Source organism: Thunnus maccoyii, chromosome 15, assembly GCF_910596095.1.
Source record: "Thunnus maccoyii chromosome 15, fThuMac1.1, whole genome shotgun sequence".
In the NCBI taxonomy this organism is placed as follows: Eukaryota; Metazoa; Chordata; class Actinopteri; order Scombriformes; family Scombridae; genus Thunnus; species Thunnus maccoyii.
Genome location: NC_056547.1, coordinates 9,602,883 through 9,626,377, shown reverse-complemented (window position 1 = coordinate 9,626,377; position 23,495 = coordinate 9,602,883). Strand labels below are relative to the sequence as shown.

Genomic DNA, 23,495 nt, shown 5'->3' with positions numbered 1-23,495 from the left:
TGCTGGTAGGAAGTCGTTATAAACTCATGCTGTTCAGGGAAACACTGTAAAACTTAATTTAAAATTCTACTTCCCTAAAGTAGTTCCCTAAAATACTAAATATGTCCGGTTGGATTTTGGGGAAATGTGAATAAAATGATGCACACGACATCCAGAATATTTCCATTTGATGGAACTGTTATAAAAACATGAAGTTTTGGGTTTGAATATTTCACTCAGTGTAAACATCACATATCCTAAATGAAGGCTGATACAGAATATATACATGATATTGTCAGACATTGTAGAATAAGATGATTTAGCAGCCTTAAAGAAAACAAAAACTGGATGCCAAGAGGCTGAAAACCAACCAGAACCACTATTAGTGCTCCGAAGCTTTGTTATCATGCCAATATGCACCTTACTTAGACTTTAGATGGAGGTCTTGAAAGTGCACAAACACAGCCAACTGATGCCAGCATTTCACTGTGAGACTCTTGCCAGATCTCTCACTCATCGCTCTACGATCATCCAAGCGTTTACCTGTTAGTGTGCCTATTAAGCATGAGCACAGTGTTTTCCAGTGGCCATGGCAACGAGGAAGACTGATTGAGCTGCATGAGCAGGAAGTGCTGCGAGGACAACAGGATGTGCCCTGGCTCCGCCGTCGAGGGTCTAAGAATTCTAGGAAGTTATTGTACTTTGTGGAATGGGCTGAGGAATGCAAGATGTCTGCCGTTTTTTTTTTTTTTTTTTTTTAGGTCTGAGTCGTATCACATGTTGGAGGCGACAGGCTTTGAAGATAATGTGACCCTGTTTGATGCATGCGTGGCACCGCTTTGGCACACGGATGTTTGCGGTCACCCACCTCTACATTCTCCTCTGACAGCCTGAAGGTCTCGCAGACATGAATAAAAACCGCCCTCAGCAGTTATTCAGCCCATGGGTGCAAACGTTTGGGCAATTCAGCAAGGTGGATGGCAAAACATGTCACCTGAAAAAATAAGATGACAAATATGGAACTTATGACCACAATGGAAGGCAGCTATCAGCAAAAACAGTGATAAATTCTCTGAGCCCTTAAAATCTGATGGATGACGAGTTCCAGATAAAATAAACTGCAAAATAGATGTAGGAACCTTGACCACTCAAACCACAATGTTGGGTTGAGCTTTGGATTTAACATTCTTTCCAAACTGTAAGACAATGTCCCATATAGGTTGTGCCACTGATGCTGAGTGTTTTTTTCATGCTGTGCTGAAAACAATGGTCACGTTGCTGTTAAAGTGAGGTGAAGTGATATGGAGTCTGTAGGCATGTGCTCAAAATAAACACTGAACCTGCAATGTTTCCTCAAAACAGTTGAAAAGGGCAGGACTCCAGTGGTATAAAAGGTAAAATAAGCATCTCTTGTCTTGATCATTTTGGTACATTTGGAGTAAAATATTCCTTCCAAGACACCATTTTTAAATCTGCTCCAGTGCATCATTGTGCATGATTTTATTCTATTTTTTAATATTCAGCCTCTTTTGAAAGCCTGAGACCTTAGAATAACAAACAATAAACCGTTACTTGGATTTTAACTTTGCTGGGACAACATAGCCAACTGAATACACACAATTTACATAACTGGATTTATAAAAATGTTGATAATCGACTGATCATATAAGTGATCTATCAAGCAAAAACGACAATATTGTCAGTTCCAGCTTTTCAAACATGAAGATTTGCTGCTTTTCTCATGTTTATATGACTGTAAATGGAAAAAATGTGCATATTGGACCATTGGTTGGCAAAAACAAGCAACATGAAGAAGTCACTTTGGGCTCTAGCAGAGTGTAAATGAGCATGTCTGTATTTTCTGACATTATCAAGTTATTATCAACTAGCTAATTGCCAAAATAATTAACAGATAAATCATGAAAATAATGTTGCAGACCTAAAATATTACATCTGATACACTATTTTTATGGCTTTATCATAACTTCAAATGAGAAATTTTATATATACTGCGCATGTTTTTATCTCCAGACATTTTGTGTATTCATTGATATTAGAAAGCTCAGGGTGTTTGTACTAACAAATATTGTTTAATAGTAACAGATTCATTTGGATTGGAACTTGGGAAATAACAGTTCATAATTTGGATCAGTTATCAAGCAAAACTGAAAAACAATTGCTGGTTTCAGCTTCGCAAAACGACTTCCTGCTTTTTGTTTGTTTGAAATTGTTGTAAATTGTCAGGCTTTGGTCTTTGAAGATGCTACCTTTGACTGTGAAAAACTGCAATGGGTATTTTTGACAATGTTCCGACATTTTACAGATTAAATCAATTCATCAAATATATAGCCAATAGATTAAGCAATAATGAAAATGTGCATATGTGTCTTTATGGTACATCACTGCAGACAAACTAACAAAACTGATGCTTATTATGTTGTTTCTTAGTTCTAAGTTGATTCAAGATTTTAGTGTAAAAATGAAGGATTGCTTTTCTGCAGTTGTAAACATTGAAAGGTTTTTGTATCCAGCACCTGACCCACTGATGTTTGAGTATCTTTACTACTAATAACACTGCAAGTTTAATCTGTCATTTAACTTGCTCACTGCACAAATCAGTTGGTCCAAGAAGCCAAGCTCTTAATCCGCACTCTCCTCTTCCGCCTGTGGCATCTATTCACACTTTTCCTGCAGACAGATTATGTATCCGGTAGCCTGACATTCTTAACTCGCGCGGTGTTTTTGATCTTGCGTTAGCCACACCGCTCTAATTGTCCCTGCCTCGCCATCGGCCCCTCCCCAGCAGTCCTCCCTGTGTGCTGGATGTTTCCGTTGTGACAGCCCTTCTCCCTGACGCGTGGATGGAGCTGTCCCCCTCAGGGTCAAGGGGCAGCAGGGTCATGGGTTAACACCACAGGCTGCGCTCCAACAACAAACAAGTTGTCCTGAAATCCCAAAACAGGGGCTGAAAGGCTTAATTTTCTGGTCCTATAAATCCCATCACACCCTAAATACACAGCTAATGTCTTACTCTTTTTCTACAATGAAGTCGCCACCGTGAATGTTTCTTTTGAAGCTGCTCGGTGATGGGTTATAGCTGTTTATACGTGTTGCCATCAGCTCTATTGCATCTGTTCAATCTGTAAACGGTAAAAAACAAGCAATGGAGTGAAACACGTCGAGCTAATGGGGGATGAGGGTTAGTGCGCTGATCCCCTGCCGGATCAAATGTTTGCTCGGTGATGAAAGCTACGTTCTGCCTGTGGGATCAGGGTGTCTGTTTGTGTGCCTAAAGGTGTAGCGAACAGCACATCGACCCCCCCTGATGATGTGTTCTTCAGTGGAAAGGTTAACAGGTTTGACCCCCCCCGAGTCCCCACCAGGCATGATGGTCAAAGACAGACAGGTTGGCGGACAAACTGACAAACATACAGGAAGACATGAGGTAGAGACTGGAGAAACTTTAGCTACAATGAAAGCCAAGCTAAAACTGAACCTCTTCTATAGCTGCATGTTAGACCATGGACCCCCATTTGATCTCCTTTTATATAGTACAGTGTTGCAGGGGCTGCAACACTGGGCTGCAACTAGCAATTATTTTCATTATCAATTAATTGTCAATTAATTGTTGGGTGTATAAAATGTCAGAAAATGGTGAAAATTGTTAATTACTGTTTCCAAAAGCCCAATGTGATGTCCTCAAATGTCTTGTTTTGTCCTGACCAACCCAGAGATGTTCAATTTACTAAAGAAACCATAAAAAATTCATTTCAGAGACTGGAATCAGAGAATTTTCACTTTTTTTTTCTTAAAAAATTAAGAACAATGATTTGACTAATCGATCAATCAATCAATCTTTGCAGCTCTAGTATTTTTCATATCACAGATCATCCTAAAAACAATAAACAATGATTTCCATAACTGATAATCCTGTCAATCAATAAATAAATAAAAAGAAAAAAGAAATTGGTCAATAAAATGTCCATCACAGTTTCACAGAGCCCAAGGTAACATCTGCGCCTTACCCAAAAATACTCAGTTTACAATTATTCAAAATAAAGAAAAGCAAACAATCCTCACTTCTGAGAAGCTGGAACAATGGATGTTTGACATTTGTGCTCAATAGATGACTTAAAAGGAGTAGTTACACTTTTTTGGGAAATACGTTGTTTTGCTTTCTTGCTGAGTTTGATGAGAAAATTGATACCACTTTCATGTTTGTATGGTAAGTTAAATCCAGCAGCCGGTTAGCTTAGCTTAGCACAAAGACTGCAAACAAATGGAAACAGCTAGCCTGGCTCTGTCCAAAAGGTAAAAATGCATCTACCAGCACCTCTTAAGTTCACTAATTATCTTGTTATATCTCATTTCTTTAACCCAAAAACATAACATTGTGGTTTTAAGGGAGATTAGTTGCTGATTATTTCTTGTCATCTCCTTCTACTAATCTATTAACTGATTAATTGTTTGGGTTCTATTAAGGACTATCTGATAAAATTGATTATTTAATGTGAAATTATAAAACAGTTCACTCTAAGAGATAATAATGCAGTCAAACATGACTCAAATGTGTTTCTAAAAAATTCTTGTTAATCATTATAAGAGTAAACTATTTGTCTTGTTAGTGGGGGGCCCTCATGAGTTCACCCAAAGGCCCCTCAAGCTTCCTGGATCCTAGTTTAGTTCCACTGCATTAACATAATAGTCACATCAGTCAATCATCTGCCAGGATTTGTGGTAATGTATGTACATAAACTTTGCCGGGGAGCATTTCTGATAGCAACAGTAATGTGCAGGGTTGATAAAAGCAGAGAAGCTGGCAAAATAGGCCAACAATTAATTTGGGATAATGGATTACTGAGCGTTACTACTGCTGCCAAGCCCAGTGCTTCTATAAAAAGCATTCAGTGTCTTGCCAGTACAGGTTAGGTTAGTTCCAGGCTAAACTGGCACCGGAGGCTTTAAAGGATAGGTTCAAAAGTTTTCATGTCTGTCAACAGTGAGGTGTCCAAATCAACAGTCAAAAGTTGATCTGAAGCTTATGTGAGGCTTCAGCAGTCTGAGTCAGTCATATCAAGTGGATATCTGCCATATTTACAGTCTTTTTAGCATCAAATTCCCTCTTTGTGTTTCCTCGGACACTGTTTTCCTGTTGAGCTGCGGAAGTATAGGAACAATAAGAGGGACTCTGGCACTAAAAAGACTGTAACGTTGAAAGATATCTACTTGATTTGACTCATTTGGACAGCTGAAGCTTCATATTAGCTTCAGATAAACTTTTAAATACATTTTTTCTCAGAAGGAGGACTGTGGATTTTGGCACCCATCACTTACATTGTCAGTGCATTATGAAGGGATCCTCTAATGGTCAGTATGAACAGGAGGAATAATTACGGCAAGAAAAACATGTTTCAGTGTTCATTTGGGCACCTGACTATTGTTTTAAGAGAGACTTGAAGACAGAAATTGTGAACCAGTCCTTTAACACTAATCAATGTAAAGAGCAACAAATGCAAGCAGCCAGTAGAAGACAACATGACCACATGTATCTAGTGCCCTCTACTGGGAAGTTCTGTCAATTCAGATGCAACATACAAAGTGAGCATAGAGGCAAAACCCAGCACAACATTTCATATTGCTTCAACTTTATAAAGTCTTTCTGGATCTGAGCTGCTACCACTGAATTTCTCTGGTATGAAACCCATTTTACATTGTTTATTCATGTAAGTGTTAATTTATATTGTCTGTTACTTATTTCCAAACATGGAGGTCCAGATCTCTCTCCACAGAAATACAACTGTGCTGGGGAAAATACTAGAGCTGCAACGATTAGTCAATTAATCGCCAACTATCTTAATAATTGGTTAATCCTTTTGAGACATTTTTCAAGAAAAAAAAGTCCCTATTCTCTGATTCCAGCATCTCAAATGTGAATATTTTCTGGTTTCTTTAGTCCTTTTTGACAGTGAACTGAATGTCTTTGGGTTGTGGACTGTAGGTCCGGACAAACAATACATGTTGGGGTTGTGTCTTGTGTTTTGGGAAACACTGATCAACATTTTTCACAATTTTCTCACATTCTATGGACCAAACAACTAGTCAATTAATCAAGAAAATAATAGACAGATTAATGAAAATAATAGTTGCAGCCCTAGAAAATACATCCTCTATTTATTTATTAGCCTAAAAGTAGTAAAAAAATAAATAAATATATTGTGTCTTTATAAAATTTTGGAATCAGCCTAGAAAATATCTACCAAGTGTTGACTGAAATCCCCAAAGTAAAATAAAAAATGGAAATGGAAAAATAGGAGGACATGACCTCAGTTTCCTCAGTTGTAGCCACAGCCCTGTTTGAGATATTTTATTATGAACAACAACCTCAACAGAATGTTCCTATTAATATTTGGAAGATATCAACACATTTAAATGCAGTTTTGGTTATATAGGTGCACATTAATTTGATGTGAACTTGTGTACAGTGCCAGTACAGGTATATAAACAAAAGACCTGCAGTGCAGAGGTACAGTAACTAGTATAAGAGGTTCAGAGGTGCTGCACTACTGTAAACATCCCCAGCATCCCAACTACATCACAATGCCATGAATTAAATAGTGAATGATAGGAAACTGAGTTTGTAAAGGTGAATTTTGCATAAAGCACATTTGAAAGGTTCAAAAGTACTAATGAATACACACTTGCCACTGTCCCTGCACTCTGCAGTACTTTTCAAAAGGCTTTATAGGAGTCATAACTGATATAAAGTGAAAATGAAACTGCATTGATTTGAGGAGCCAGCACTAAAAATAGTTTACCTACACAAAAGCTAATGACGCTAGCAAACATGAAGTAGCTGAGGTTATTATCTTACCTGGTGGCTCTTCCTCCTGCTGGGAACAGGCGGATACTGGGAACATACAGCTAAATCTTCTAACTCGTCAATCGTTTTAATCTGGGGTTATTTTGAATAATAAGTAGGCTAATTATTTTCACACCTGTGTGTTGCTTTGTTTGTTTGTTTAACAGTTAAGGCCGCACGTTAGCTTGAAATACGTCACAGGGCACGCCCATTCCCTCCTAGTTTAACGCATGATTTAACGGTCCATTTTAACGGTTTTTAACGGTTTTACTAAACGCCTTTTTCCCATCAAAATGCAACAAAATTCATCCAAACGTCATCAAATTTAATAAATAATGAGCCCAAAAATTTACTGATTTGTTTTAGACAAGGATAAAATGTAAGTGGTTGCCAAATTATTTTAGGAAAACAAACCTCGCTTTTAAAAATTAAAAAAAAAACTTTTTATTTATTGTCTCCTTAGAGGGAAAGGTCACTGCAAATCAATATCCTGATGGGAGTACATGGTCTCTTCCAGGAAGACAGTGCCCCAATTCACAGGGCACAGGGGTCACTGAATGGTTTGATGGGTATGAAAATGATGTGAATCATATGCTATGGCTTTCGCAGTCACCAGATCTCAACCCACTTGAACACCTATGGGAGATTTTAGACTGACGTGTTAGACAGCACTCTCCACCACCATAATCAAAACACCAAATGAGGGAATATCTTTTGGAAGAATGGTGTTCATCTCTCCAGTAGAGTTCAGAGACTTGTAGAATCAATGCCAAGGTGTTTTGAAACTGTCCAAGCACACGTGGTGGCTCAACACCTTACTAAGACACTTTATGTTGGTTTTTCCTTTAATTTGTCACCGGTCTGTGTGTGTACATATATATATATATATATATATGTATATAAATAATAATCTCCCTCTCACCCCCTCCCATGGGGGGGTGGTGGTGTGTCTTCCTCAAGCTCAGATCCTCTACCAGAGTTTGAGGGTTCTGCGCAGTATCTTAGCTGTTCCTAGGACTGTGCTCTTCTGGACAGAGACTTCAGATGTTGTACCTGGGATCTGCTGGAGCCACTCTCCCAGTTTGTGAGTCACAGCCCCCAGTGCTCCAATTACTACTGGCACCACTGTTGCCTTCACTCCCCACATCCTTTCTAGCTCCTCCTGTTGTTTGTCGATCAACACGATGTCCAGTTGGTTAGCCATCACCAGCTTGTCAGTCTGGATCTGGAAGTCCCACAGGATCTTGGCTTGGTCAACCACCTTAGGAGGTGTCTTCCATTGTGACCTTGGGTTCTCCAACCCATACTCAGTGCAGATGTTCCTGTACACTATGCCAGCCACTTGGTTATGGTGTTCCATGTACGCTGTTCCTGCCTTCATCTTACACCCTGCTATTATGTGCTGAACTGTCTCAGGAGCATCTTTGCACAGCCTGCACCTGGGGTCCTGTGTCTGGGTATATATATATATATATATATATATATATATATATATAGGAAACATATAGTGATGATGAAATTATGTCTGGTTTGATTGTTAAATGATGTCATTCATGTTCTGTGTGACATGTTCTCAATAAAATATGAAGAAAAAACATATGTCCTGTAAAATTTAAGTGCTTTCAGTTCAAATGGTGATAACTGCAGTGATGACCAGACTTACTTGAATTTTTGGATAATTAACACTTGTGCATTTTTTCTGGATATGGTTACCTATTCTAAAAATGATGCATCAAAATAGACATTGTGGTAGAGAATCAATGCTTATTGGCTAAAAGCATGAAACATTATTAACATGAACTAGATGTTTGCTCAGAGCTGTACAAAACCATACGTTTATGCATTTTGACAATGGTCACCACAGTTTAAAGTGCCTGTCATTACCTGTTAGTCAATAGAGCTTCATCACAGTTTAACAAATTAATTTGTAATTTGGACTTTTAGTGCTGAATAACTCCAATAAAACTAACTTCCTTAGCCCAAACTCTGGATCTGGGTCAGACAATATATTTCTGAAATTGACTTAAATTGTCCACTAGAGTGCAGTATTACGACATGTATGCAGAACATTGGCCCAGTTTCTGAAACCCTTTAATTCATTCAGCCAGTCATGTATACAATCCTATATCATTCATAAATGTGTGCTTGATTCAAGTTATAATCTTAGGTTTATAAGCTTGTACAGTTAAGGTTGTAGCCTACTTGTAAAAGAATGCATATTCCATCAAGTTTAATTGTGATGAAAACACATTTTCAAATGACTCCTTATTTAATGAACATTCCTGCATCTGAACTCACGAACAAAACTGTGATCAGACAGAAATGCCACAAGTCTTTTTAATACATGTAATTTAGATTTGATTGTTTCCATGCTGAAAAAAATTACAGCTGCAAATGTCTGTTTCATCCAACAATCATGCACAATCAACAATCACTCTTTTAGATTGAGTGGTATGTTTGCAGGAGATACTTTCAGACACAAAAAAAACAAAAACACAGGCTGTGACCTCCAACATGTCAGCAGTGGACAATAGTAGGGCTGGCAGTGTTGCCTCACAGTAAAAAGGCACAGGGTTCAAATCCTGGCTGACCCAGGTACCCCCTGTATGCAGTTTGCAGCTTCCTCCCACCATCAAAGACATGTACATTAGGATTAGTACTCGAATCAGTGCCCTTGACTACTGGCACTGGCAAAAAGAACTGGAGTTAGTCCCTTGGTGCTGCACCGTGGCTGCCTGCTGCTCCTATGGGATGGGTGAAATGCAGAGGATGTTTAATAACATAACATAATAAGCGCGTCATGTCTTTTGTCTGTGCTGTCTGCTTCTCTGTGCAGGTCTTTAAGAGGGAGATTAGTGAGTCTGGTGAGTCAGACGGCCAGATGTGTCATCAGGTGAACCTGTCTGACTCCAACAGCCACCACAGCCGAGCTTATTGTCCCTCTCTGCCCGTCTGTGCCCTCGTTCTGCAGCACCCATTATTCTCTCTTCCCCCTTTTGTTCTCCTTTTCCTCATCATTTCTCTCCTCTCTGCATCTCACCCTGTTCCCTTCTGTCTGTGTCCTCTTTTTACGCCTCTTCACCCACTCCTTTCTGTGAAGTCACTGCCCTGGTTTCCTTTCATGTCTGATGTCTCCATCACTTCTGCTTTTTCTCTTGTTCTCATTTTGATGCTTTTCTTTCTTTTTCATGCTGTTCGTCATTTTGTTTTGATTGTGGCTTCCTTTGTTTCCTTCTTTCCAAGAGCTGTGAATGGGATAATTTTCCAGGTGACTGACTGAACCCAAATCACCTGAAAGTCAAAATGAAAAGAGACAACAGCACTCAGGCAAGCTATCAAGTGACAGAGTATTCAATTTAGGGAAAACAGAACAGATAAATAACACTTTAAGCTGTATTACATCAGCTTCTGTATAAGTAAAACAAGCTAGAAAGCCATAATTACACCAAAAACATGAAATAAGACAGCAGAGGTAACGGTAGCCCCTGTTGGTACAAAAAAACTAATTTTGGTTTCATTTCAGTGCATTCATGCTGCTACATTAAACAAAATGAAATCAGTGGGTGTGTGACAGAAAGGCGAGACGGATCCACTGTGCATTTGGATCTGGATGAAAGTGACTGAGATGAGACGAGAAAAATACAGCTGCTGGGCCTCATTTGTAACAGACGCCCTGGTGCAAAAAAAAAAAAAAAGAAGAAGAAGAAGAGGAAGAAAAAAGGAAAAAAAAGCAGGAAACACTTTGTTTTATCGGATGCAGCAGTCTTTTTCTCTTGCTGCAAAATGTGGGATATGACAGTGCAAATCAATTACACAATTACATAATCTAACTGGGTCAGACAGCAGCAAATGATATTAAAAAAGATTTCTAAGCCAAAATTAGGAATGTAAAAGAAGTACAAACCAGTGAAGCTTCATGGATAAACCACAATTTAAGAATATCTAGGGCAACTTTTTTTGAAAGATAACAATTATGAAAAGCTTTAATAGCAGTTTACTCAGAATTACAAATGGTTAGACATAGTTTCGTGCCATTCATCCACATTTAATCTCAGGATTTGAAACATAAAATGTCAAAAAGGGGGATTAGGATGGGAAGTCTGACACCAGCAACAGCCATCGCAAGTCTGTCCTCGTGTCTGTTAGTGCTGTAAAGTGGTGAAACGTGTGTGTTCTTCATCAGTGGACAACAACAGCTCTTTTCATGGCTGTCAGTGTATCCGGGTCAGCTGTGCAGGAGATGCTGAGAGTCCTGCAGCTGTTGGAGGGAGCGAGAGGGAAAGAACAGCAGAGAAAATGAGGATAGAGAGAGAAAAGAGCGTAGTGTGGTGTGTATTGAACGAGGAGACCTCCCCTATAGAGCTCAACTATGATCCAGTTCACAGTGACATAAAACCAGAGGAGAGAAAAAACAAAGATGGGTTTATGCCAGAAGAGGACTGCTTCTGATTGTTTTGTCTGCATCTCAGGAGTGAATGAGTCATTCTGTATTTTATTTGGGTTTCTACATGTGATTTCATGTCTCTTAAAGACATGTGCACAGTAGGGGAGTTTTGTCTTTGTGTGCGATGAAATTAAGGTTTCACTTATCTGGAGGATGACTCAGTGATAAATGCAGTGAACAGCTGCGAGTTTGACAGCTTATTTGAGATGCTGCCAAACAAGCTTTTAGACATATCCTGCAAGGTTATAAACTGATTTATGAGCAATCACATGAGTGGTTTTAAAGGATATGGCTGGTGATTTTCTATATTTTTCTTACTGTCAACAAATCTCATGTGCAGAGCCAAACCAACAATGAACTCATCATACTTACTTATGAGTATTGTGTGTGTATCCAAAGCCAGATATATCTTATTCCTCTGTGCCTCAGGCCTCTGTTGTTATCCAAAAAAATATTAAAAACATGTCAGTTAGCCATAACATTGCACTGGGTGACATTTTCCCTCATTATGAAGATTGCGGTCACGTTAGTTTGTTTAGAAATGGCCCCAAGGACTAAAAGTGATCACGTTTTCAGTCTCCAGAGAGTAATTCTGTGTAAGGCAGACACGACTGAGCATGTGCAGGAATGCAGTTCTGTTTACAGTTTCGGTAGCTTGTTGTGCTACATATCACATCCTCTTGATTTTGTACTACATTGCACATTGTAAATAAATTTAGTATAAAGTCAAGAGGTCGTGATATGTAGCACAACAAGATAGCCTCACACGGAACCACTCTCTGGAGACTGAAAACGTGATTGCTGTTATTCCTCTTTGGAGGCGTTTCTAAACAAATGACGATAACCATTGTCCTCAGGGATGAAGTGTCATGTCATCCAGTACAACATTGTGACTTGCTGACCTGTCTTTAATCTTTTTTGGACATCAACAGGGGTATTTGACAGAGGAATTAAATATATCAGATTTTGGATACACACACAATACTTGTGAGTTGATTGATTCGTTGTCGGTTTGGCTCTGCACATGAGATTTGTTGACAATAAGAAAAAATATAGAAAATATCCAGCCTTATCCTTCAACCAACAAGCTTCAGATAGAGAAACTCTTGGGAGGTGTTTTGTTATGGTTTTCTTATTCACTGTTATGATTGTGTTGTATTAAGCTTAGGAAAAGATTAAGATTCCCATTCAGTCTTTTAGAGTTTACTAGTGTTTACTTTAAACCTGTTTCGAAGAAAGATCTGTATTATACCTGTATTAAAGTGTCACACTAATGCTCTATGACAGGTTTGAAGGTGTCATGGTGGTCTAAGGGTTTTTTTTTTGGTCCAGTGTCTTCTCAGAAAGGCTAATTACAAACCCAAGATTCTGCATGGAGCTTTAGCCTGAAGAGGGTATCTACAGTCGCACACTGGGGACTGACCTTTTGTACATACAGAGAGGCAGACTCCTATGTATTTGCACAGTGTTACATGCTTGGAGGGCTGTTGCCACTTTTAGAGGGATGATACCATGGTCTAAGGCTATTTTTATTGAAGTTGTTTATTTTTGGACCTAAGCACAGTGCGAAGAAAAGGCTTCTCTGTGTGCTGATTAACTTGCTTAAACAGATCAACAGTCGAGAGTCAATTGACCCAGAGTCAATGTTGGTTTATCTGCTTGTGGTCCAGATTAGGCTGCAATAATTATTTTAAACACTTGGGATACTTTCATACACTAGTGCCAGACAGTATGTTTTAATGTTTGATTCACTTTTTTGGTGTCTGAGTTGATTATGGTTGAGTACTCACAATAAAAGGGACTTTTTAAAATTCAGAAGAATCTCTCTCTTGTCTTTTCTTCTCTTCCTATGAATTCTGTCTATGCCTGCTTCTTGCTACTACCCTTCTTATCTCATCTGTCCACTATCATTTGTTTAGTCTTTTTTTCTCTGGCTTCCTACAAGTCCTCACTCCTAGGGAATCAAGTTTACATTTCCTCCTCATTTCCCAGACAGTCCTCAGCCATCCCTTGATGTCAAAGTGCCAAGGAGGGCCATGAAGCCTTCTCCATGAGGAGTTCACAAATTACTAAAACATTTTAATAATTGTTGACGCTGGAAACAGCAGATGACATAACAGTCTAACCACACCACATATCACATAGTTTTCCTCTTCAGATGGTTTAGTTAACTGCTGTTTCCATGCTCAAGACAACGTGTACAAAAAGTCCTTAAACTACTCGGAAAAATCAACATTTGGTGAAGATGACACATTAAAAGCTGCAGAACTGCTACTATCACTTGTAGTGGGATTGATTTTTTTCAATTTGAATTATTGAGCAAAAAAATAATTGCTTTGGTTTCACAACACATATGCTTATTGAGTACTGTAGAAGGCCAGGACCCTGAAGAGACTCTGCAGGATATAATACACAATGTTGTCCAAACAAGTGAAATTCTAGTTTCGGTTCATCCCTTTCAGAATACGTATTACGAACAGATGCTGTAGTGGAAGCAATGATTAGTTCATTGATATTTTATTGCCCTTCCTTACGCACAATGTATCTGATCCTCTTATACTCGTCAGTTCAGACAGCTCCATGACCTACAATACAGGATGGACTCATGAAGACAGTTACATAATCAGACCTGACCATGTGAGGGAGGCTTATTCACTCTAACCGACAGTAAACCCACTCAGGTGTGTGTCACAACTACTTCCTGTCATCTCATTGTTATATGATATTTCACGTTCAATTAAACAAGCTTTATTTGGCCCCGAGGGGAGCAAATATTCAGCCAGCACGAGGACAGAGAGGAGAAGACATATGAGGATTATTACGACAACGAGGACTGACACAGAGGGGTTACAGCAGCAGCAAAGACGGTGTAAGCTTTCTCTAAAATAAAATAAAAAAACTAGTAAACAGTAGCGCAGTGACAGCACAACAATAATAAATATAAGATTTTAAGGAGGACACGAGCCGTTGCTGGCAGTTCAGAGTTTCATAGAGCCGAGGAGGAGTCAGTTCAATTCAAGTCAAGTCAATTTTATTTATCTCAGAGCACCCTTCACATAGAGCAGGTCTAGATTGTACTCTTTGGTTTAAAGAGACCCAACATTCCCCCAAGCACTTGGAGACAGCGGCAAGGGAAATCTCCCCTTTTACAGGGAGAAACCTCAAGCAGGACCAGGCTCTAGGTGACATCTGCCTTGACCACTTGGGTTGACAGAGAAAAAGGAGGGGGAGAGGGGAGAGAGACACAGAGAAGCACAGCAACAACAACAACAATAATAGCAATAGCAATAACAACAATAATAATAATAATAGAGATATGAACAATAATAATAATAATGGTAGTAATAATAATAGCAGCAGCGGTGGGCGTCACGCTGGACATCCGTCAGTCTGCAGCCGAAGGTCACCTGCGAGATGAGAAAGCACAAAACTCTGGAGAAGATACCAAGTTAGTAACATGCATTAATGGTACATGAATGGATGGAGAGAGAGAGGAAGAGAGAGGAGCTCAGTGCATCATGGGAAGTCCCCCCGGCAGTCTACGCCTATAGCAGCATAACTAGGGGCTGGTCCAAGGCGAGCCTTATTTAATGCAAGGAGATTATTTAATGCAACATTTGTCAGTTAATGTTTCTATAAATCAATATGGAGCTATAATTTTACCTCCCTGTGTTTGACATTTATATTTACAGGCTTCTTAGGGACTATTGTATAACGTTCAAGTCATTACGCCTTTATTGGACTGCATGAATTCTGCACCATTTGCAGTTTATGTTGCAGAGTGTATTTATTAGACAACCTCATTCTTTAGCAAGGGAAGTGCTGCTTTGTGCAGAGCTGGTAAACAGATATGTACAAATTTTACTTAAACTAATGAAGGACAACTTTAAACAAACAAGTAGTACTGCTGCCACTGCACTACTGCTACTACTGCTACTGCTGTTAAAAATAGTAATGCTATGCTGTGTTACTGTTACTTTACTCACCTGCAGTATGTATTGTTAATTATTCAGTATTATTCAGTCTTATTTAGTTTTCTCTCATTTTTCTCTCATCACCATAAAGTCTTTTTAGTAGCTGATCTGCAGCTTTTGATCATTTCATTTGATCTTCATCAGCAGACGAGAAAAGGAAAGTCCCATGAGAAGTCCTTAAAATGCCTTGAAAAAAATAGTATTTGAAGATCTATGACTAAGTAGGAAAACTCCATCTGTACTAATGAAGCTCATGTGACATGACTGAAAAGATCTGGAAGAGCTACTAAATGGACCCAATATTGTTTTCTCAAAACCTTTTATTTTAAATGTAATTTCATTCATTCATTTAATTTCAAGAACATTGTGGTAATTTTATTTAATTTGATATTAATTTTTCATTTTTTATTTTATTTTTTTATGTCATATTGTTGTATTATTAAGCTTATTTGCTTTTTAAATTTAGTTTGGTACATTTAATACATTTTTCATTGGATTCAATTGAATTAGATGAATTATATTATTATATTTTTCTAAAGTTAATTTAATAATATTTTCATTTATTTTCCATATTTTTGTACTATTTTATTTTACATTATTTTTATTTTATTTACCTTAAATAATCACATTTTTATTTTACTTTTTTTAGTTTCTATATACATATAAGTTAATCTTATTATGGGCTCATCTCTAAAAATACAACTACCACTACTGACTACTAATAGCTGTACTACTAGCTGTACCTACTGCTACTACTGTAAGTTAATAGCATAAAATAGTAATTAACTGTGTTTGAAGATGATGATGATGAATGTAGTTTATGTGTGATATGTTGGTTGTAGTTTACTGAGGTTGTGTGTGTGTGTGCGTGTGTATGTGTGTGTGTGTGTGTGTGTGTGTATGTGTGTGCGCTCTGTAGCAGCTGAGCCCCCGTTAGGAGGAGTCTGTGTCGGTGGGAGGCGGTGCGTTGAGCCGCTCTGTGCGCTCACTGGCTGCTCAGCCTAATGTCTGAGAGCCCGTTCAGAGGTCGGACTGTCGGGACCGATGAGCGGTCAGTAGGCGTCTGAATCTCAGTGTGCGGACTTTGAGCAGCACCAGAGAACCGGACAGCACCCGGAGAAGAAGTCCAAAGGAGACTTTTACGCACGGATCTGTGTCGGTGAAGAGATGGAGTGCATTGAAAGGACTCAGACACTGTGAAAGTTTTGCATTTCGCCTTCAAACATGGAGACACAAATGAAAAGACAATTAATTACACTAATGTCAAACATCAGTCTCGCCTGGGTTTGAGGTGCAGCGGAGGATGACACCTGCACCCCTTCCTTGGCGAGGACCGACGCGTTGTTCCAGACTTTGCATCTTTGAACAGTAGGTCAAAGCTTCTACAAGAGTGACTTTCTGCCTCTAATTCTGCATCCTGCTCGCTGTCATCGCCTGTTATCTCCTGCATAAACAGTGCATCCTTTATTGCGCTTCTTCGCACCATCGCTGACTGCGACAAAGAAAAACAATATTCGTCTCGTACCCTGACACCTCGTACACACAGGTGAGCATCAGAGCAGCTATGAGGAGGACAGCGAAGCAGATTAAATGTTGACATTTGTAGTGATGCCACTGTTGTAATCATTTTAAACTAACAGGATGTTTAAAATATAAATAATCTGTTTTTGACGAAGGGAATTCATGTGTAAACATCATAAAGTAGCCTGTTCTGTACACAGCGTTCAATACATTTAGCGTCTTGGCTCATGCATTTGTTCATTAAGTAAGAGATAGAAGGAGGTTCTTTTAATAGGTTAATATCCAGGAATCTTCACAGGGTTCACAGAATATAATCAGGCTGTTAATTAACCTGTTTATATCCATTTTCCTCTCATATTTCTCATTTAAGGTCGGAAGATTTTATCTTATCTTTCTCCACAGTGTTTGATAGTATGGCATATACAGTATATTCTATATCAGTATGTTCCAGCTCTTCAATTAAGCTACATGATGTTTCCAATGAGTGAAATATTCAAACCTTAAGACCTCATGTTTTTAGGCTGCATCGTTCCGTCAAATGACATCAAACATTAGAGCCTTGTGTTTCATTTAATGCACATTTCTACAATATTCAGCCTAGCATATTTGGTATCTTTGGACAAGTTGGGGTCTTCACTAGAATTAAAGACAAAGGTTTTGTGGGTTTGAACGGGCAGTGTGGTTGAAGAGGTTAATGTCAACCACAAGGTGCGGATTACAGTTTATAATCTGAACACATTTACAGTGAAATGTGGTTAGATGTCATTAACCGTTTTATTGTCCATTTAAACTGTCCATTTGTTTAAATTCTGTCTTCCTTTGTGTTTTGATGTTACAGGTAATGTCTCTGCTGCCAGAGACGTTTAAATTGTGTCCACCGTTCAGCTCACCTTGACATGTCTGCACTGCTCATCTCTTCATGCTGTTTCTCTGTTGAGAGTTCACATCCTCTGGATATTAAGAAATAAAAGAGCAGAGGGAGCTCGGCTTCAAACGCCTCCACTCACTACAACACCAGTAAGGCTTTATAATCCTTGGAGCACTGACTCACCATGGGCACAGTACTATCACTGTCACCCGGCTCTCGCAAGTCAGGGTACTATGACAACCGGCCGGGCTCACTCAGCCACTACCCGAGCCTCAGCAGCCGCTCTCTCAACAGCCAGAAAGACCGCGGGCTGAAGAGGGGCCAGTCCATCTTCCTCCCGGCACTCACATGGAAGCGACTCGTGGCCTCCACCAAGAAGAAAGGCAACTCTAAAAAAGGCTCCAGTGGTCTGGCGGCCCTCAGTGACCCACTCAATAACAACAACAACATCAACATCTACCAAAAGGACCCCGTCCTGCACCTCAACTGTGAGAATGTGAAGAAGTCACTGTCATGTGCCAACCTGTCCAGCTATGAGGGCCCAGCAGGACTGGGTCTGGGGCTCGGCTATGGCCTGGGGATGGGCCAGGGGCACGGATACGGCTACAGCAAGTCCCAGCAGCTTTCCTCTGTGAAAAAAGTTCCCCAGGGGACAGTGACCTCGTCCCCCAAGCGTGTCATCGTCCAGGCCTCCACCAGCGAGCTCCTCCGCTGCTTGGGGGAGTTCCTGTGTTGTCGCTGCTACCGCCTGAAGCATCTGTCTCCGGCCGACCCGGTGCTCTGGCTGCGAGCTGTGGACCGCTCGCTGCTGCTGCAGGGCTGGCAGGACCAGGCCTTCGTTACACCGGCCAACGTGGTCTTCGTCTACATGCTGTGCCGAGATGTTGTGGATGGCGATCTGGTGGCGTCGGAGCACGAGCTACAGGCCATCCTGCTCACCTGTCTCTACTTGTCCTACTCCTACATGGGCAACGAGATCTCCTATCCACTCAAACCCTTCCTGGTTGAGGCAGGTAAAGAGGCCTTCTGGGACCGTTGCCTCGCCATCATCGACGCCACCAGCTCCAAGATGCTGCGCATCAACGCAGACCCGCACTTTTTCACACAAGTATTTGCTGAACTCAAGAGTGAAGGTGGCTGTGGTCCTCAGGACTATAGTCGGGTGCTGGATCGGTGAGAGGAGGTTTGAACCCAGCTGCTTGCTGACCGCATGCCTTTTTGTACGCTCATGCACACAGACACACGCATTTTGTCTCATACTGATTCTCCTCCACTTTGTCTGCTTTTGCTGCAGAGGCAATGACGGCCTATCTTGAGTTATTTAATCATTCCATCTGTGTTTGTTGCCATTGTCCCGTCCATCCACAGATAGAAAGTAGGAATTAAAACATTTGCCCCCAAAAGTTCTCTGCTAATTGGCTAACAGAGACACATTTGTTTTTGTTTTTCTCCTGGAAAATCTGCCTGAGTTTACTTGAATGGAGAAACCATTTGTTCCACCTGTCCCATTTGACCTCCCACCCCATGTGTCCCAGTCATCCCAGCTGCCTCTCTGGATCTGCACAGCCAGGCATCCCAGCATCCTCACCCACCTATCTGAATGTGATCAATCAGTGTGCACGGGTCACAGAAGATGGCATCAGCACTCACAAAGCACCATATAGGATATTTCACCGGTCATGTTCTAAGCATTAAAGTGGATTAAAAAGACATTTTCATTTATGACTGAAGAATAAAATGTGGCACAGACAATATAATCCACCTAAGTTATATTTTCCTGGACAACACAAGGAGACATCCTGATATCCATCCGCTGGCTAAGCCTCATGTATCAGCAGTGAAAAGTGACTCAGACTGATGGGAGCAGCTGAGAAGTCCATGTCAGGTCCTGCTGGTCCTGCTGTGCGCTGTGTAATCAGTAAAGCAAGACGAACAGGCAGTGTTTACGCGGAGCCTTTTGAGGGTCATCCGGCCTGAGGGGACAGTTGCCAGTTTTTATCTTTACTCACTCAAACCTGCCAGTAGACTCCTTTGTGTTTCTATCTCATCTCATCTAAGGAGAGTTTCCTGGTGAAAGCTGAACACATCCTGATTTAGTGTGAGTGCGTGTGAGTGTGTAGTGTGTGCATGACTGTGCGCGCGTGTGTGTGTTTATGTGTGTTAAGGCATTGTGCTGTGGACAGCAGCCAGGGTCATCAGCTGTTTACCCCGTCCTTTGTTCCCTGCGTCTTGTTGACAGGGCACCCACAGCCATGGTATTAATGAGATTAGCAGATTACTGCGGCCCCTCCCCTCTCTCAACCTCTGCCCCTTCTTGTCCACTCTGCAACCCTGCAGAGATCGGCGGCTAATCCAGACCGGGCTGGACCAGGTTGGACTGTAAACACACACACACACACATGCAACAATACACACGTTTAAATTCCTTGTCGTGTGCACTTTATTCTTCTCGGTGCATGAATAAAACCACTGTGTGGACACACGTGTGCAGCTCAGGGTGCAACATAGAGGCTCTCCAGGAGGTATCCAGGCAGGAATGACTGTTGTCGTTACTTCTGAATTTGTCCCACTTTCTCATCAGTCACCTGCGCATCCTCATCTGCCATCAAGAGGGACCAGGGACGGGGAGTTCTCCTGTCCCCTGTTAAATTATTCCCTCGAACGAACCGTGGCATTTGTGCTTCAGTGGCTTTAATCTCTATTTCCCCATGTGTTTAAATACGTGTTCATCATGCATGTCAGAGGTGGGTTACAGATTTTCACTGCAAAATATACAGATTTTTTGAAAGTGGATCAGTTTGAACATATTTCTAGCAGGATTTTATGTCCCCAGACATCCAAAAGTTTGTTAGCTTCCTGCTTTAAGAGGTCACGGATCACTGCAGTTTACAAAGAAGTAGGTAATTTTGTAACGCTGGGGGAAAGCATAAATTAGCCATTTATCCATCAGAGTGGCTTTCAGTATATAAAAAAGGCAATAGTTAAACTACAAAGGTTATACATTGCAATTATATATTTATATGTTTTTGTATTATAGAGTATTTTTCTGTTTTGAATCAAAACCGATTACGTTTTTTGTGGGTGAGTTGGGGATAAAAAAACAACAATAATGAGCCCTACCTGTGGTAAAGAACAGTGGTTTCCAACCTTTTTGACATGTGACCCCTTAAAAAACAAACAATATCTACCTTCGACCCCTCATTGTTGGTTTCATATGTCTAGTAGTTGAGACCAGTTCGACCAAAGAGTGGTTTCTTCCTTGTTTATCTGAATTCCTCATAAAGAAGTAAAATTTTCCAGTGATTTACAAGACAAATATGAAAGAAATCAGCATAACTTTGTGATGCAAAAATATTTTCCGCTTTTTCTGCTTTCCTCCTCTGTTAATCATCTCAAATTTATCTTGCAACCTCCTGTGTCAGGTTGGGACACACGGGTATAGCATACTGTTGGTTCAGGAAGCTGCTTCAAATTTAAACACATTTCCACCATGATGCAGAACCCACAACAGCATGTGGCAAATCCTTAATCTTATTGTGGTCAGGCATCTGGAGGTTTCTGTGAGGTTTCTGTGCGCCACCTCCCTCCTCCATGTGCTCTTGCACACTTTGCTGCGCCGCTATATACTCACCCACAAAGTCATATGATAAACGACATGACCTTTACACACATGTGGGTACACATACAAACAAACACACTCTCTGGTACGCATACCCTCCTTGGGTAATCCAGTCCTAATCCTCCCACCCAATCAAATAGAGAGAGGGGGTGAGGGATGAAAACATGGGGAAATAAGTAAACGGTTCAGAATCCGATGAGATTTGGTGTCACACTTCCCGTACAGTTTTGGCCCTTGGCTCAGCCTTCAAATCCTGCTCTAACAAACCGGAGGCTTCGGAGACCCACAGCTCAGTTCTGCTGCCTATTCCAGCTCACCCAGGCTTATTGGAGTCAAGCCTGCCTTCCTGCCCGCCTGGGGGATCTCGCATGAGCTCACACCAGTCAACCAGAGAGGAGCGGCAGCAGTGATTCACGCTCAGAGAGTAGAGCTGTCTCTTTTTCTGGAGCTTTAACTGGCAGCCATTTTGGTGCTCGTTGTTGCGGTCACTGCTGCTCTCTCTCTCTGGCCTGGACTCGGCTTTGACAAGGACACTTGTGTCTTGACTCAACCCTCTCCCTCCTCCTCCCCCTCCAACCCCATTTCCACACACACTCAGCTGTTGTTCCCTGCCTGTTTCATTAGATTTGACACCCCACACCCGCCAGCCATTGTCAGGACGAGGAAGGGCAGAATGGAACTGTTTGTTGGCATTGGGTTCGTTGTGCTTGTGTGTGTTTGTCTTGGAGTGAATGTGGGTCAAAGTTAAGGGCAACATCTGCTTCCACCACTCATCTCCTGTAGACCTGGATGTTAATTAAATCAGAAGATACAGTGCAGCATGTTAGAGTGATGATGCTGATATTTACGTGCGGCCTGACATTAGTGACAAACAAGGAATAATCTGCTGCAGGTTTCTTTTAGCCGCACGTTGATAAAAACAACTCTTGCTAACATTTGGTTCTTTCTTCAAGCTCATCAATGGCTCAGACGCAGAGGAACCATGTTCATTTAAATCTAATTGAGCATTAACGCAATTTGTGACGCAATTTGGTCCTGATCAAAAAGGCAACTGTCCCCTCTTTCAGTACCTCTGTCCAATCAGTCGCCAAGCTGGATCACATAACTGCTCCTCCAATCGTTTCACAGAGCAGAGCGGCTTCCAAGTCAATTAACTCACATCTTAACTGGAGCTCTAATTGTCTTCAACCAATCAAACCCCTCGGCATGACTCCTGAACTCGACACATGATGCCTGTGACATCTCTGTGGATAATTTATGACTCTTGTTACATAGATTGGTTTTAAATATTTAAAACAGGATTAAAAAACGTGACATTGCAGTGCAAACTGGACCTTTTTCTGTGGATGGGACTTTGGCAACTCTGCTTTACAGAATATTTCAGAAGGGCCTTTGACCGGCTCTGTTTTGGACACATTTGTTTGTGTGAACAATGTGATAAAAGATTTAAAGAATAAGTCTGGTGTTACTTGATGTTTTTCTTACTGTCGTCAAATCCCACGAAAAGACCAAAACTAACAATGTGTTAGTCAGACTCTAAATACTGCTTAAGATGTAAATCCTTAAAAACTGGTCACAAATATAAAGTTTAATTTTTTTTTAAAAAGGCTCAGTAATTTCTTTAAACAGCTGGGCACTGTAGTTTTTAGGAAACACTACTCAAACATGAGGAAATAGTACGTGTTGGGAACTACTTTCAGCTGCGGATGAATACACATTTGGTGCTCTAGTGAGTATTTCTCGGAGCAGGACAGTGTTTGTGGGATTGACTCAAAATAAACTACAGTGCCCATGTTCACTGTAATGAAGGAATATGTTACCCGGTGCAACAGTGTGGCTTATTGATGTTTTTAATAGTTTCTGGATTATTTTTGAGTATTCAAAGCTAATTTTGGATAGCTGTGGATGCACAGACAATACTTCTTAGTAGATAAATTAATTGTAGGTTTTGGTCTTTTCATGGGATTCGTTGGCAGTAAGAAAAGTATGTAATGGTGCCACATTTATCCTTTAAGTTGCCACAGCTCTGTGAGTTGTGTTAAGTTATTTCAGTGTGCTGCTGCTGCTGCTGCTGCTGCTGCTGCTGCTGCTGTAGGTTGGTGTGAAATTTCAATGGCACACCTTAGACTGGTGAGTTTGATGTAAATAAGTTGGTGTGTTACAAAAGGAGCTGTCAAGAGTGAAAAAAAAAAAGAACAAAAAGAAATTGTCTTGCTGTGTAGTAGCATGCA

At 40.6% G+C, this 23,495-nt stretch overlaps 1 protein-coding gene and 1 long non-coding RNA gene across 3 annotated transcripts in view; one reads left to right on the top strand and one right to left on the bottom strand.

Moving 5' to 3' along the window:
* LOC121913555 overlaps positions 1–7,024 on the bottom strand; it is a 61,638-nt gene extending 54,614 nt beyond the window's left edge. The window contains exons 1-2 of the long non-coding RNA XR_006100322.1: positions 6,851–7,024; positions 848–973 (exon numbers count right to left, since the gene is read on the bottom strand). This is a non-coding gene — a long non-coding RNA (uncharacterized LOC121913555). The remainder of the gene's footprint in view (positions 1–847; positions 974–6,850) is intronic.
* Positions 7,025–16,280: 9,256 nt separating this feature from the next.
* si:dkeyp-92c9.2 (uncharacterized protein LOC571482 homolog) lies at positions 16,281–22,861 on the top strand. Of its 2 annotated transcripts, none has more exons than XM_042434490.1 (2): positions 16,281–16,624; positions 17,616–22,861. In XM_042434490.1, the coding sequence occupies exon 2, from the start codon at positions 17,830–17,832 to the stop codon at positions 18,820–18,822; it is 993 nt and encodes a 330-aa protein (XP_042290424.1). In that variant the 5' UTR covers positions 16,281–16,624; positions 17,616–17,829; the 3' UTR covers positions 18,823–22,861. The 2 variants fall into 2 exon arrangements, with proteins under 2 accessions (XP_042290424.1, XP_042290423.1); XM_042434489.1 differs by having other exon boundaries at positions 16,281–16,802.
* Positions 22,862–23,495: the final 634 nt, after the last annotated feature.

What these genes read in the sequence shown, in the direction of transcription:
- si:dkeyp-92c9.2 (XM_042434490.1), top strand. Translation starts at nt 17,830, where the DNA reads ATGGGCACAGTACTATCACTGTCACCCGGCTCTCGCAAGTCAGGGTAC.